The sequence below is a fragment of the Gopherus evgoodei genome, chromosome 4, assembly GCF_007399415.2.
Source record: "Gopherus evgoodei ecotype Sinaloan lineage chromosome 4, rGopEvg1_v1.p, whole genome shotgun sequence".
In the NCBI taxonomy this organism is placed as follows: Eukaryota; Metazoa; Chordata; order Testudines; family Testudinidae; genus Gopherus; species Gopherus evgoodei.
The window spans coordinates 155,505,006-155,521,090 of NC_044325.1; the positions used below are offsets into that span (position 1 = coordinate 155,505,006).

The following is a 16,085-nucleotide window of genomic DNA, read 5'->3' on the forward strand; positions in this document are numbered from 1 at the left end:
TCCCCACCTGTTCACCCTCCACATTCCCAGCCTGCCCCAGGCGCATTGGCCCCTCAGTCCATCCCCGGGTCCCATGTGGCTGAGGCTGAATGACGACTGGGAGTGAATGGATCATTACACAAAGTAGAACTGTTCCCCCTACTGTTACTCATACCTTCTTGTCAATTTCTGTGACACGGGGCTGCAGTCATATGCAGAATGGGGGGATGTGTCCCGAAATGGCCGGGGAGCTTTCCCAAGGGGACTCAGTGGGTTCCGCAGTGTGTTTGTGTGTGCAGCTCAACTCCACGGTGCGTGTGTGTCTATAGCTAAACCCCAGGGTGTTTGTGTGTATATAGCTGGACTCTGGGGTGTGTGTGTGTGTGACTTCAGGGGTGCGTGGGGTCCCTTGTGTTGTCTTTGTTGTGTAAATGGCCAAGGACAGAACTGCCCAAGGAATTTCACAGTATTCTTGGGGTTATTTATTTTGTATCATTGTGAGTAATGAGTGATAGACCCATCCCAAACAGACAGACACAATATAGACAGATGGAGACAGTACAGACAGACACAATCTAGATAGACACAATCTAAACAGCCAGCCAGACACAACAGAGACAGATAGTTGGATCGCACCCATTAAGAGATCGCCAGCCTAGACAGGCAGAATTTAGACAGAGGGGCAGACACCATCTTGACAGCCAGACGCAATCTCGACAAGTGGGCGTACATAATTGACACAGACCGATGCAGCTGAGGCAGACATATATTTTGTTACTAGTATTCTCTGTATTATTGTGGGACATGTGACACCCCAACATGGGCCAGGTGTCCATTGTACCAGGTGCTGCCCAGACTCCAGCCCAGATCAAGGCCTTGTGGTGCCAGGCGCTGCCCAGACCCACCGTGGGAGCCAGTCCCTGCCCCGAAGGGCTCACAACTCAAACCAGCATTTCTCAAATGTGGCCACCGTGGCTGCATATGGCCACCAGCAACCTGGGAGGAGATGGGGGGGGCGGGGCGGAAAGAAGAGACATCTCTACATTAATTTTATTATTGAGTCTGCAAAAAAAAAACCAAAACACACTAACAACCACAAAACAACTCCTACGTAAATAAATGACAATGATTTGGACATGGATCTGTGCAGATTTATTTGTTTTTCTTAAAATAAATTAAGTATTTTAGGAAAAAATGTCAGAGCAGCCACTAGCAAGATTTGGTGGCCGCACTCTGAGGCCACCAAAAAAATTGTTGTCAGGACACCTGGTTCAAACAAACGCAGGTTCATTCTCCTGCTTTTACACCTAAGGAACAGGAGACTCTGAGAGACGCTCAAGGTCACACAGGGAATCTGTTGAGCCAGAGATAGAAACCAGGAGTCCTGGCTCTCAGCCCCCCCCACTCCAACCCAGACCCCACTCCCCTCCCAGAGCTGGGAAGAGAACCCAGGAGTCTGGGCTCCCAGCTCCCCCTGTGCTAACCCATTAGACCCCACTCCCCTCCCAGCCCCATCATCACGCCTTGTCTCCTCCATGGCAGGGCTGGTTGTTAAATTAGCAGCTCAGAAACCAAGCAGTGGCCCCATCCCAGGGGCAGCGCTGGCCAGCAGGAGGGTGCCGAGAAGCAGAAGGGTGGGCACTGGAGTGTAGCTGGTGTTGGGATGACTCCTAATGGTGACATTCACCACCCCGGATTCCACACTGGGGAGCTGCTGCTGGATCCAGTCGGAGTAGGCCGAGACCTGAGTATAGACCCCAGGACGGTAGGGGAGGGCACAGCCGTCTCCCCAGCTCACGATGCCGATTAGGAACCAGGAGCCAGCCTGCGAGCAAACGAGGGGTCCTCCAGAATCCCCCTAGAGAGCGAAGAAGAACCAGTTAGACCAGGGCCCTGCAATCCCTATCTGCAACCCCGAGGGACTACATACCTGACTCCCACCAGCTCTGCCCGTGTCCCTCAAGCCCGACCCGCAGTCCCCTCCAATCGCAGCCCTGGATCTCCTGGGATGTCCCTGAATCCATTCACCTGGCAGGAGTCCTTCCCTCCTTCGGGGTAGCCAGCGCACACCATGCCGTCTTTGATGGGACGCGACCCCGGGGACCCTGTGATGGGTTTGCTATAGAGGTCATTGCACGTCTCGACATCTATGAGTGAGACCTGAACCTCCTGCAGAGTGCGGGGAGCAGGGAGACTTTCTGTGGAGAAAAAATACACCTCATCAGGGCCCACCTCAGCCATCTCCACCCGGGGCAGGATCATCCCTGACTGTCTGTTCCCCTGCAGAGTGGAGCTGCCCCATCTGGGCCCACCTAGGCAGGTCAGGTGAGAATAGGAGTTTTTAAGCATTTGAGGGGTCCTGGCTCCCAGCCAACCCGCTCTAACCCCACTTCCCTCCCCAAACTGGAGATAGAACCCAGGAGTCCTGGCTCCCAGCCCCCCCAGCTCTAACCATTAGACCCCACTCCCCTCCCAGCCTCATCCTGTCTCCCATTGGACGATCTCGTCTCTTCAGCAGCCCCTGGGCTTTGCTTTGCCTGTTTGGGCTGTGGCTGCTAGATGGTGACAAGACTCATGCTGCAGATACAGCCCTGGTGCAAGGGTTCTCCCATGTCACCTTTGGGGGACCCCCACCCCAGCAGCAGACACAGCCCTGGTGCAAGGGTTCTCCCATGTCACCTTTGGGGGACCCCCACCCCAGCAGCAGACACAGCCCTGGTGCAAGGGTTCTCCCATGTCACCTTTGGGGGACCCCGCACCCCACGCAGGCCCTCCAGGCGTCTTACCACCCGTCCGGATGTCCCCCCAGCCGGTGACCCAGCATAGGGTGCCATTCGCGATGGAATCATTGCGGTCCGGAAGGCAGATGGGGAGGATGTAGGCAGTGTACAGAACAGGGGTGCATAGGCGCACCAGGGCTATGTCTGAGGCAAAGCTGCTGGGGTTGTAGTCACTGTGGATTATGACTTGTGACACAGCAGAGGTGAAGGTGTTTGCATTCTGGATATTCAGCTGGAATTTCCCAAGGGAAACAGAGTAACCAGTGAGGGGCAGACTCCTAGAAAAGGGGGAGACATTGGGCAGAAGTTTGTTATGATAGTTGCTATCACAGAGCAGAAATGCAGCCACCTCTGGGGTGGAGCATCTGGGGAACAGTTGCACAAAACACCACATAGAATAGCTTGCCTAGGGCTGAGATGCAGCCACCGCTGGAGTGGGGCAGCTGGGGAACAGCCTGTGGTGAAGTGGGACTTTTCTGTAATATTTTTATTAAGCCGCTACGTGCCTCAGTTTCCCTATTGGGTGCAAAACTGTTAAGTCTCTCAGTGGGGCAGCACAGGGAACTGGGCAGAGGGGTTATGTTACATTGCTCTCTGGTGTGGACTGAAGAGGTCCTTACAGGGCCGCCTGAGGCCGACCACATACCACTGGGGAAGATGAGAAGAGAATGAAAAGCGCAGTGGCCAGAACATTGAGACCCAGCAGCCAAAGGCCTGGAGGAAGTTGGATTCCTTCCGCGTCTCCACAGGGAAGCTGAGCAGAAGGTAGCCGAGAAGAAAGGACTGAGAGCTGACAGCTGGAGGATAAGGTTTGAGAGAGGCACAATGGATACGTCTACACTGCACTAAAAAACCCTGCGGTGCCAGACTTGAAGCCCAGGCTAGCTGCCCCAGGCCAACTGCGGCCGTGCCACGGGGCTCTCATTGCAGGGTAAACATACCCCGAGAGACAGCGGCTGAAATGGAGCCCAGAGCAGGCTGGGGAGCGCTGGCTTGGCCAGATGGGCTCTATCTCCACCGTGGTTTCTCTAGGCCAACCTAAGGATTTCCTGGAGTCGTAGTCCAGTTGATTAATTAACCAGAGCCTGGTCTGACAACGCTGCCTGACGTCACTGCAAATCCTGGCTGAGGTGCACTGGCCCCTGCAGAGCAGACAAGCCTCCACCAGGGCTGTCTCCCTTGGACTCGCTGGGCAGAGCTCATGAATTGAAGCAGGAGGCCTGGAGCCCAGAGGCTCAGTCATGGAGCGGGTGGGGCCACGGGGCCGAGCCCGAAGGCAGAGTGGGACCCCCCGGGGGCCTGGCACACTGAAGGTTTCCTCCAGGGGATTGTTTAAAACCTGGGCTATAGCTGCATGGTGATGCCTCCCCCTCCTCCCACTCTGAGATGCAGCCACCTCTGGGGTGGGACGACTAGGGAACAGGTTGGGGGCACTCACAGACTGAAGCAATGAGCCGCAGACACCACCCATTCCCCTGTGATGAGGGACCCTCCGCAGATGTGGACTCCTTTGTAGCGGATGCTGGCCTGCCAGGGCCAAGCCCCGTTCTCGGCATCCTGCCCTCCTACAATGCGGCTGGAGGCCACCGACTGCCCGCAGGCTGGGGAGAAAAGTGGGGAGGGGTGTGAATAGAACTCAGGAGTCCTGGCTCCCAGCCCCCCCTCCTCTGACCCACCAGCCCCCACTCCCCTCTCAGAGCCAGAGATGGAACCCAGGAGTCCTGGCTCCCAGCCCCCACCCTCCTCCCAGAGCTGGGGAGAGAACCCAGGAGTCCTGGCTCCCAGCCCCCCCTGCTCTAACCCACCAGCCCCCACTCCCCCCCAGAGCCAGGGAGAGAACCCAAGAGTCCTGGCTCCCAGACCCTCTGCTCTAACCACTAGACCCCACTCCCCTCCCAGAGCTGGGGACAGAAATTGCCCAGATTTCTTACTTGACTGGAACTCCGCAGCCCCTGGAAGAGAAAGAAAGGGATGAGTCAGGAGTGAAAACTGCACACGGCCCAGACCCCTCCAGCAGGGGGCAGCGCTGCAGCCACATGCACACACACGATTTCCACAAGCAGATCCCAGAAATTTCTCCTCGCACAACCCTTCCTGGCCCCTTTTCCCCCATGGCCTGCCCTGACCCTCTCCCATGGGGTGGGAGCGGTTCTCTGGCCTGGGGTGTGACCCCCACCCCAGGAAGTGAGGTATGTAGGGGGACATAGTCTGATACAGGCTTTCCCCCTCTGGCTGAGATTCTCCACAGACAGTCCAGAACCTAGATCCAGGGTCTCTGCCCCATAACTTCCCCCTGTGGATGCCGGGGGAAGGGCCCATTCTCTCAGCCAGGTTGTGCATCCCCTGCTCAACTTGGATGAGCTATTCTCTGCCCCACACATCCACCCCAGCCCCACTTATCCATCCCCTCTCTGCTCCCTAAGCCCTACATCTCTCTCCCCTTCCTTTGCCACCTACAACCTACCCTTCCCACAGGCCCTCAACCTGCCCCCCCAAAACCTTCTCCCCTTTCCCATATTCATCCTGCCCGGTGCTGAGAACTCCACCCCTGGCCTTTTCCTCCTGAAACCTACAGAGGGCAGAGTCCTCCTGCAGGGAGTGCCAAAAGTTTGGCAGAGGGAGTAATTCCTCATGGACAGTTCCAGTCCAGTTGTACTTGAAGGCGTGAGAGACAGAAACCCACTCCCTTCCAAGAGCTGGAGATGGAACCCAGGAGTCCTGGTTTCCATCCCCTCCCTCCTGCTCTAACCCACCAGGCCCCACTCCCCTCTCAGAGCTGGGATAGACCCCAGGTGTCCTGGCTCCCAGCACCACCTTCTCTAACCCACTAGCCCCCACTCTCCATCCCCACAGTCCCTGTTCTGTCCCTTTCCAATCCTCATCCCAGCAGATTCCCAAGGTCAGGACCTCAGCAGACCCCTCACTGACCCTCCAGCAGTTGCAGCAGCAGCTGGAGCAGCAGCAGGGTGGACAGCGGGCAGCTGAGAACACCCATGATACCGTCTCCCGCAACTCCAGCTGGCTCCTCCGAGGGCTGGGACCAAAACCCAGACCGGGAAGGGAAAGTCACTGGCTGCAATTTACAAGCTACACGTCACATTCACAAACAGAGCTATAAAACCACAAGGCAGGTAAGTTCATGAGAGGTGCTGATGGCAGCTCCCTCCGCCCAGAGTTGGGATAGAACCCAGGCGTCCTGACTCCCAGCCCCGCTCCCATCTCTCTAACCTAGTAGACCACACTCTTCTTGCAAGTGAGCCCAGGAATGCAACCTGCTAGCCTCTACTCCTCTCCCATAGGACCCAGGCGTCCTGGCTCCCAGCCCCCCACTTTGCCGCATGGGTCGTAGGAAAAGGATGGTTATGGGTTCACAGGGTGCTCTCATGTGTAATGGTTCTGCCAGCTGGAGCCAGCAGCAACCGGGGTCGGGTTCAGTATGTAGGGTTCCTTTTCAACGATACAACACCGAACCGGCTTGAGCCACCAGCCAGTGACCTGGGACATTTACGCTCCACTCCTGGGCGCCTCTGAGAGGCAACAGTCCCTCACTCACAAGCACCCAGTCTGGGTGTAGAAAAGAAACTTCTAATGAAAGGAGAGAAATCTCCTGACATTAATTAGGGAAAATGCCACAAGCAGGATTCATAATCATAAAGGCATGAGCAGGATGCCCACCCCAGACTGCATGGGGCAGTGCCTTCCGCCTCACGTTCTTCAACCCAAAGTTCCTTTACTGTGCCCCGCTTTGCTCCCTCACCACACCCCACTCACCGTAGTTGTCCTTGGTCAGAGAGGACCCAGGATTCAGAGGTGCATCTGTGGGAGTTCACCTCCCACCCGGGGAAGAAGGTACCGAGCTTGCTCTGCCATCTGAGTCCTCTCTCTGGCTGGCTGCCTTGCCAGCTGCTGTTCCTCTCCTTCGGCCACCCCGCCAGTCACTCGCCCCCCAGCTGACTGTCAGTCACCTTCTGCTGCCACCTGCCTCTCGGCTGTGACCTCTGCAGGTCAATCTCTTAGGGATTGCAGCTCTTTGCAGGCTGGACAAACACACTGCCCCACTGCCCGTGATTTCAGCTCTCATTTGAGCACTTTAAAATAACAAAAGGCTCCTAATGAACTTTGAACAGTAAGGAGGAACAGGTTAAGCTAGACTGAGAACATGGAGGGAGAAACTGCACCTCCTAGCGGGGACACCTGTCCCTACCCCTTTTACTTTCACAGGGCTTTGGCATTCGAGCCCCTGGCTTAATGAGGTCCTTTCAGCGGAGGGTGGTCCCCTCATCTGGGACAGGTTAAGCACGGTTCTGCTCCCCTTTATTCATACAATAAGGGCAACAACATTGATAACATGTCAATACCCCTGCATTCAGTACTTACTAAAGTGATTTCTATCCCAACAGCGGCTAAAGTTGGCCACTTTGAGCAGCACAGCTCCTGTCTGCTGGATACCTTGGCAGAGTGGGTGTAGCCATGTAAATACAATTTGCTCCTGACATCTCTCCCCCTCCTAGCTGTCAGGGGAGAGCCCATTCAGACCCTGCTTGTACATGGCACTGCAGCTCCCAGCTCTGCTTCCGCAGGGGACTAGGCGATCAGTGAGCTGCTCCAGTGACCCCAATCCCTGGTATCAGCTGTCTGCCTGGCCAGGAAATGTCACCCGCCAGTTGCCCCATCGCCTGCCTCTTCTCACCCTTCTAGGGAAACTGCTTCTTGGGCCTCTACCCCGACCACTGTTTGCACTCTCCCTGTATCCAGCCTGCCCCCGTCCTAGCTGTACTGGCCCCTCACGTCTTTCCTGGGTCCCATGCATCTGACACCTCCCCCTTGTGTTTCCACAATTTGATGCTGCTGGCAGGGCAGAATGGGGGGATGTCTCCAGAAATGACAAGGAAGCCTCCCCAAGGGGACTCGCCTGGTTCTGCTGTGTGCGTCTGCATGTGTGTGTGTGTGGCTAAACTCCAGAGTGTCTGTGTGTGTACCTCAGGGGTGTGTGGGTATCATAGACTCATAGACTTTAAGGTCAGAAGGGACCATTATGATCATCTTGTCTGACCTCCTGCACAATGCAGGCCACAGAATCTCACTCATCCACTCCTGTAACAAACCCCTAACCTATGTCTGACTTACTCAAGTCCTCAAATTGTGATTTGAAGATTTCAAGCTGCAGAGAATCCTCCAGCAAGTGACCCGTGCCTCATGCTGCAGAGGAAGGCGAAAAATCTCCAGGGCCTCTGCCAATCTGCCCTGGAGGAAAATTCCTTCCTGATCCCAAATATGGTGATCAGTTAAACCCTGAGCATGTGGGTAAGACTCACCAGCCAGACACCCAGGAAAGAATTCTCTGTAGTAACTCAGATCCCAACCCATCTAACATCCCATCACCGACCACTGGGCATACTTACCTGCTGATAATCAAAGATCAATTGCCAAATTAATTGCCAAAATTAGGCTATCCCATCATACCATCCCTTCCATAAACTTATCAAGCTTAGTCTTGAAGCCAGATATTTCTTTTGCCCCCACTACTCCCCTTGGAAGGCTGTTCCAGAACTTCACTCCTCTAATGGTTAGAAAACTTCATCTAATTTCAAGTCTAAACTTCCTAGCGTCCAGTTTATACCCATTTGTTCTTGTGTCTACGTTGGTACTAAGCTTAAATAATTCCTCTCCCTCCCTGATATTAATCCCTCTGATATATTTATAAAGAGCAATCATATCCCCCCTCAGCCTTCTTTTGGCTAGGCTAAACAAGCCAAGCTCTTTGAGTCTCCTTTCATAAGACAGGTTTTCCATTCCTCGGATCATCCTAGTAGTCCGTCTCTGGACCTGTTCCAGTTTGAATTCATCCTTCTTAAACATGGGAGACCAGAACTGCACACAGGGTCCTTTGTGTTATCGTTGTTGTGTAAATCACAAAGGATAGAACAGCCCAAGGAAATTCACAGTATTCTTGGGGTTATTTATTTTGTATCATTGTGGGTAATGAGAGATGGACCCATCCTAGACAGACAGACACAATATAGACAGATGGTGATGGTACAGACAGACACAGTCTAGACATGCATCCAACCAAGTGGGTATTCACCCACGAAAGCTCATGCTCCAATACGTCTGTTAGTCTGTAAGGTGCCACAGGATTCTTTGCTGCTTTTACAGATCCAGACTAACACGGCTACCCCTCTGATATTAAGAGACAGACAGCCTAGACAGGCAGAATTTAGACAGAGGAGCAGTAACAATTTTGACAGACAGACAAGGCAAACTAGACAGCCAGGCATATACAGTCTAGACAGACAGATGCAGTCTAGACAGATAGACATTTTGTTTATTACTAGTATTCTCTGTGTTACTGTAGGACCTACGACACCTGAACATGGGCCAGGAATCCTTTGTACCAGGTGTTGCAAAGACTACAACTGAGATCAGTGCCCCATTGTGCTGGCACTGCCCAGACCCACAGTGGGTGCCAGTCCCTGCCCCGAAGGGCTCACTTTCTAAACAAACCAAGGCAAGTTTATTCTCCCCCTCTCACATCTACTGGAACTGAGACTCAGAGAGACCTGGGACTTGCTGAAGGTCACACAGGGAGTCTGTGGCAGAGCCAAGGAAAGAACCCAGGAGTCCTGCTCCCAACCCCTGCTCTAACCCACCAGATTTCAATTCCCTCCCAAAGCCAATGATAGAACCCAGGAGTCCTGACACCCAGTCCCCTCCCCCAGTCACTAACCCACTAGATCCCACTCCCCTCCCAGCCCTATAATCATGGGTTGTAATTCTGGTGGCTTGTCTTTTCCATGGCAAGGTTGATTGTTAAATTAGCAGCTTAGAAAACGGTGGCCCCATCCCTAGGGCAGCGCTGGCCAGCAGGAGGGTGCCGAGAAGCAGGGGGGTGGGTGCTGGATCGTAGCCGGCATTAGGCTGAGGGCTAATGGTGACATTAACCACCCCAAATTCCACACTGGGGAGCTGCTGCTGGATCCAGTCAGAGTAGGCTGACACCTGGGTATAGACCCCAGGACGGTAGGGGAGGCCACACTCAATTCCCCAGCTCACGATGCCGATCAGGAACCAGGAGCCAGCCTGCGAGCAAACGAGGGGTCCCCCAGAATCCCCCTAGAGAGAGAAGGATAATTAGTTAGACTGGTTCCCCTCAGTCCTGACCTGCAGTTCCAAAGGACTACATACCAGTCCCCCACAAGCTCTGCCCATGTCCCTCAAGCCCGACCCATAGCCCCCTCCAATCGCAGCCCTGGATCTCCTGGGATGTCCCTGAATCCATTCACCTGGCAGGAGTCCTTCCCTCCTTCGGGGTAGCCAGCACACACCATGCCGTCTTTGATGGGATGCGACCCCGGGAACCCTGTGATGGGTTTGCTATAGAGGTCATTGCACGTCTCGACATCTATGAGTGAGACCTGAACCTCCTGCAGAGTGCGGGGAGCAGGGAGACTTTCTGTGGAGAAAAAATACACCTCATCAGGGCCCACCTCAGCCATCTCCACCCGGGGCAGGATCATCCCTGACTGTCTGTTCCCCTGCAGAGATGGAGATGCCCCATCTGGGCCCACCTAGGCAGGTCAGGTGAGAATAGGAGTTTTTAAGCATTTGAGGGGTCCTGGCTCCCAGCCAACCCGCTCTAACCCAGCACACCCCACTTCCCTCCTCAAGCTGGAGATAGAACCCAGGAGTCCTGGCTCCCAGCCCCCCAGCTCTAACCATTAGACCCCACTCCCCTCCCAGCCTCATCCTGTCTCCCATTGGACGATCTCGTCTCTTCAGCAGCCGCTGGGCTTTGCTTTGCCTGTTTGGGCTGTGGCCGCTAGATGGTGACATGATTCATGCTGCAGATACAGCCCTGGTGCACGGGTTCTCCCATGTCACCTTTGGGGGTTCCCCACCCCAGCAGCAGACACAGCCCTGGCTCAAGGGTTCTCCCATGTCTCCTTTGGATGACCCCCACCCCAGCAGTAGACACAGCCCTGGCTCAAGTGTTTCTCCTATGTCTCCTTTGGGGGACCACCCATCCCAGCAGCAGACACAACCCTGGTGCATGGCTTCTCCCATGTCTCCTTGGAGGGACCCCCACCCCAGCAGCAGACACAGCCCTGGCACAAGGGTTCTCCAATGTCTCCTTTGGGGGTTCCCCACCCCAGCAGCAGACACAGCCCTGGCTCAAGGGTTTCTCCTATGTCTCCTTTGGAGGACCACCCATCCCAGCAGCAGACACAGCCCTGGTGCACGGGTTCTCCCATGTCTCCTTGGAGGGACCCCCACCCAGCAGCAGATACAGCCCTGGCACAAGGGTTCTCCCATGTCTCCTTTGGGGGTTCCCCTCCCCAGCAGCAGACACAGCCCTGGCTCAACGGTTTCTCCCATGTCACCTTTGGGGGACCCTGCACCCCACGCAGGCCCTCCAGGCATCTTACCACCCGTCCGGACAGCCCCCCAGCCGGTGACCCAGCATAGGGTGCCATTCGCGATGGAATCATTGCGGTCCGGAAGGCAGACGGGGAGGATGTAGGCAGTGTACAGAACAGGGGTGCATAGGCGCACCATGGCTATGTCTGAGGCAAAGCTTCTGGGGTTGTAGTCACTGTGGATTATGACTTGAGACACAGCAGAGGTGAAAGTGTTTGCATTCTGGATATTCAGCTGGAATCTCCCAAGGGAAACAGAGTAACCAGTGAGGGGCAGACTCCTAGAAAAGGGGGAGACAATGGGCAGAAGTTTGTTATGATAGTTGCTAACACAGAGCAGAAATGCAGCCACCTCTGGGGTGGAGCATCTGGGGACCAGTTGCACAAAACATCACATAGAATAGCTTGCCTAGGGCTGAGATGCAGCCACCGCTGGGGTGGGGCAGCTGGGGAACAGTCTGTGGTGAAGTGAGACCTGGGAGCCCGGGGGCTCAGGTGCCATTTAAAGGGCCCAGGGCTCTGGCTGCTGCTACCACAGTGGAGCTCTGGGCCATTTAAATCTCCGACAGAGCCCTGCCACTGCTACCCCGGGGCTCCAGCAGCTGGGCTAAGGTGGTGATTTACCTGGTCCTTTAAAGTGCCTCCCGAATCCCACTGCCAGAGCCCTGGGGTAGCAGCAGCAGGGCTCTGCGGTGATTTAAAGGGCTGGGGCTCTGGCTGCTAAGGGAGCCCCAGGCCCTTTAAATCGCCAGCCTGGTGAAGCTGGTCCAGTCCGGCACGGCACACTGGCTCTTGCCGGTACACCAGACTGGACTGGACCGGCTTACTTACACCTCTGGGAGAGGCACAATGGATATGTCTACACTGCACTAAAAAACCCTGCAGTGCCGGGTCTTGAAGCCTGGGCTAGCTGCCCCAGGCCAACTGCGGCCGTGCCACGGGTCTCACATTGCAGGGTAAACGTACCCCGAGAGACAGCGGCTGAAATGGAGCCCAGAGCAGGCTGGGGAGCGCTGGCTTGGCCAGATGGGCTCTATCTCCACCGTGGTTTCTCTAGGCCAACCTAAGGATTTCCTGGAGTCGTAGTCCAGTTGATTAATTAACCAGAGCCTGGTCTGACAACGCTGCCTGACGTCACTGCAAATCCTGGCTGAGGTGCACTGGCCCCTGCAGAGCAGACAAGCCTCCACCAGGGCTGTCTCCCTTGGACTCGCTGGGCAGAGCTCATGAATTGAAGCAGGAGGCCTGGAGCCCAGAGGCTCAGTCATAGAGCGGGTGGGGCCATGGGGCTGAGCCCGAAGGCAGAGTGGGACCCCCCGGGGGCCTGGCACACTGAAGGGTTCCTCCAGGGGATTGTTTAAAAGCTGAGCTATAGCTGAACAGTGAGACCACACAGGGATGCCTCCCCTCCGCCCGCTCTGAGATGCAGCCACCTCTGGGGTGGGACAGCTAAGAAAAAGCCTGGCGAACTCACTGATTGAAGCAATGAGCCGCAGACACCACCCATTCCCCTGTGATGAGGGACCCTCCGCAGATGTGGACGCCGTTGTAGCGGATGCTGGCCTGCCAGGGCCAAGCCCCGTTCTCGGCATCCTGCCCTCCTACAATGCGGCTGGAGGCCACCGACTGCCCGCAGGCTGGGGAGAAAAGTGGGGAGGGGTGCGAATAGAACCCAGGAGTCCTGGCTCCCAGCCCCCCCTCCTCTGACCCACCAGCCCCCACTCCCCTCCCAGAGCCGGGCAGAGAACCCAGGAGACCTGGCTCCCAGCCCCCCCTCCTCTGAGCCACCAGCCCCCACTCCCCTCCCAGAGCCAGAGATGGAACCCAGGAGTCCTGGCTCCCAGCCCCCCTGCTCTAACCCACCAGCCCCCACTCCCCTCCCAGAGCTGGGGACAGAAATTGCCCAGATTTCTTACTTGACTGGAACTCCGCAGCCCCTGGAAGAGAAAGAGAGGGATGAGTCAGGAGTGAAAACTGCACACGGCCCAGACCCCTCCAGCAGGGGGCAGTGCTGCACCCAGGTACATACACACACAGACACACAGACACATACACACACACACACACACACACACACATGATTTTCACAGGCAGATCCCAGAAATTCCTCTTTTTACTGTAAGCAGAGTCAGGATGAGCTTTACCCTAACATCTGGTGTTGAATTTTGGTGAGTTGTGGAAAAGCACTTCAGGGGCTGGTCTTGTTTGCATAGGCACACCCACCCCATCTAGCGTGAGCCCACAGCAGCCCAAATGGTCACTTTGGCTGCTGTGGGGTCCCCAGTTTCTCTGTTATTGGGGCAGGAAGAATAAAGTATTGTTAACCTGATTATGTGAATCAAGGCCAGTGGAACTGTTTTATGACAGAGGGACTCGGCATCAACTAAGTAGCACTCTCCGGACATGGGTTCCAAAACCCAGTGAATTGAGATTAGGTTGGGGGCAGGTATTTGTTTCTGATGATATGGGCCGTGCTTGAGGCGTGACACACCAATTGTACTCTCTTCTCTCTCTGCTGTTGAACAGCAGAGCTAATTTTGCTTCCATTACAGGTCTAGCTAGAAGCTGCTGAGCTGAATTCACTTTGGGCCAAAGGCGCACGGGCACTGGGGCTTTTCTACTACAAGCAGAAATCACTAAAAGTTGCGATCACGGAGTGTGTGTTAATTAGTGGAGGAGTCTGAAGCAGCTGGCAGAGCAGAGCAATTTGTGGGATGGTTGGAGCAGCCCATGGGATGGCGAGTGGAGCAAAGTGGGGCAGAATGGAGAAGTTTGTGGGACGGCAGGAGCAGCTCATGGGACGGCTGGTGGAGTGGAGCGGCTTGTGGTGAAGGCGGCAGCAGAACCCCACAGAGAGGCGGGGCAGTGGGCATTGGATCACGTAAGGTGCCCCTTAACACCCCGTGTGCCCCTTTCTCCCCCTGCTCCATTTCCACCCAGTTGGGGGTGGGGTGTAGAACTCGGCAGATAAACTTTTGAACTCTGGGACAGCACTGACCAAGGACAGAGACTTTTGGGTTGTTGGACTTTGGGGTGATTGGGCTTAAGAACCTGAGGGGAAAAGGACACTACCAAACTAGCTTGGGGGTGGGTCTTTTGCTCATGGTTTGTGTTATGAATCCTGTTTGTGGTGTTTTCTCAATGTGATGCCACATTGTTTCTCTCCTTTATTAAAAGGATTTTGCTACACTCAGACTCTGTGCTTGCGAAAGGAGAGTTATTGCCTCCTAGAGGTGCCCGGGGAAGAGGTGGTATGTAATTGTCCCAGGTCACTGGGTGGGGGCTCGAGCCGGTTTTGCATTGTGTTATTGAAATGGAACCCCTGGATACTGAACCTGGCCCTTGTTGCTACCAACTCAGAGAGGCAGAAGAGTTACATCACAACTCCACCAGGTTCCCTGACAGCCATAGCCTGCCCCCATGTCTCCCATGGGTCCCCAACCTCCTCCCACGGGGGTAGGAGTGGTTCTCTGGCCTCGGATTTCACCACCCAGGAAGTGGGGCAAGTAGGGGGACATAGTCTGATACAGGCTATTCCCCTCTGACTGAGATTCTCCACAGACAGCCTGGACCCTAAATCCAGGTACTCTGCCCCATAACTTCCCCCCAATGGGTGATGGGGGAAGGGCCCATTCTCTCAGTCATGGTTGTGCATCCCCTGCTCAACCTCAATGAGCTATTCCCTGCCCCATGCCCCACACATCCACGCCAACCCCATTTATCCATCCCCTCTCTGCCCCCTAAGTCCTACATCTCTCTGTCCTTCCTTTGCAATCTACCACCTAACCTTCCCGCAGACCCTCATTCAGCCCATCCAAAACCATCTCCCTTTTCCTCTACCCCTCACTTCCATCCTCCCCTGCCAAGTGTAAATGCTGAGAACCCCACCCTTGGCCTTTTCCTCTCTAAACCCACAGAGGACAGAGTCCTCCAGCAGGGAGTGCCACAGGTTACTACAGAGCAAATCATTCCTTATGGGCTTGAAGGTATGAGGGACAGAAACCCACTCCCTTCCCAGAGCTGGGGAGAGAATCCAGGAGTCCTGGCTCCCAGTCCCCCCCCCATCCCTGTTCTAGTCCTTTCCAATCCTCATCCTTCATGCCTGCACACTCCCACAGGTGTCAAATGCCAGGATCCCCACAGAGTCCGCACTCACCCTCCAGCAGGGGCAGCATGAGGACCAGAATCAGAGCGGGCAGCGGGCAGCTGAGAACACCCATGATACCGGCTCCCGCAACTCCAGCCAACTCCTCTGAGGGCTGCGACCAAAGCCCAGACCGGGAAGGCAAAGTCACTGGCTGCAATTTACAGGCTACGTATCACGTTAATAAAGAGAGCAATAAAACCATGAGGCAGGTAAGTTCTGAGAGGTGCAGATGGCAGCCCCTCCCCAAGCTGGGATAGAACCCAGGAGTCCTGAATTCCAGCACCCCCCTCTCCAACCCACTAGGCCCCACTTCTGTCCTATAGGATTAACAGTATTGAACAGGTGAGCACAGACACGCAGTGGCTGGCTTTCTGGCTGTGGGGGAAGAACCAACCAAAGTGAGGAGACCAGATAGAAGTAGCAAAGGGTCATTGAATAGATCCAGCCGGAGATCACATGACTGGAAGCCCCGGGCTGGGATAGCAGGGGGCTGCGGGACAGGACTGAGCAGAGCTCATGGCTAACATACATATTCAACTCCATCTGGGTTTAAATATTAAACCTTGTATCTGCTTTGAACAGGAAACTGTTTCAGGCTTAATGGCATGAGAATGAAACCAGGAAATACCCCAATGAATGACCTCTGGGAGGTCTGGTGGATTAGAACAGGGGGGAAGCCAGGACTTTTGGGTTCTCTGCCCCTCTCTGTGAGGGGAATGAAGTCTAGTGGGCTAGAGGAGGGGACGCTGGGAGCCAGGACAC

At 55.3% G+C, this 16,085-nt stretch overlaps 2 protein-coding genes across 2 annotated transcripts; both read right to left on the reverse strand.

Moving 5' to 3' along the window:
* Nucleotides 1-1,543: 1,543 nt before the first annotated feature.
* LOC115651333 (serine protease 33-like) lies at nt 1,544-5,754 on the reverse strand. Its single transcript, XM_030562265.1, has 6 exons — nt 5,688-5,754; nt 4,691-4,711; nt 4,198-4,360; nt 2,766-3,037; nt 2,008-2,177; nt 1,544-1,837 (listed from the first exon to the last, which is right to left on the reverse strand). The coding sequence occupies exons 1-6, from the start codon at nt 5,752-5,754 to the stop codon at nt 1,544-1,546; spliced, it is 987 nt and encodes a 328-aa protein (XP_030418125.1).
* Nucleotides 5,755-9,569: 3,815 nt separating this feature from the next.
* Nucleotides 9,570-15,396, reverse strand: LOC115651137 (serine protease 33-like). The gene is made up of 6 exons (XM_030562060.1): nt 15,333-15,396; nt 13,093-13,113; nt 12,651-12,813; nt 11,186-11,457; nt 10,043-10,212; nt 9,570-9,872 (listed from the first exon to the last, which is right to left on the reverse strand). Exons 1-6 carry the CDS (start codon nt 15,394-15,396, stop codon nt 9,570-9,572), a joined length of 993 nt encoding a protein of 330 aa, XP_030417920.1.
* Between the last annotated feature and the right edge of the window lie 689 nt (nt 15,397-16,085).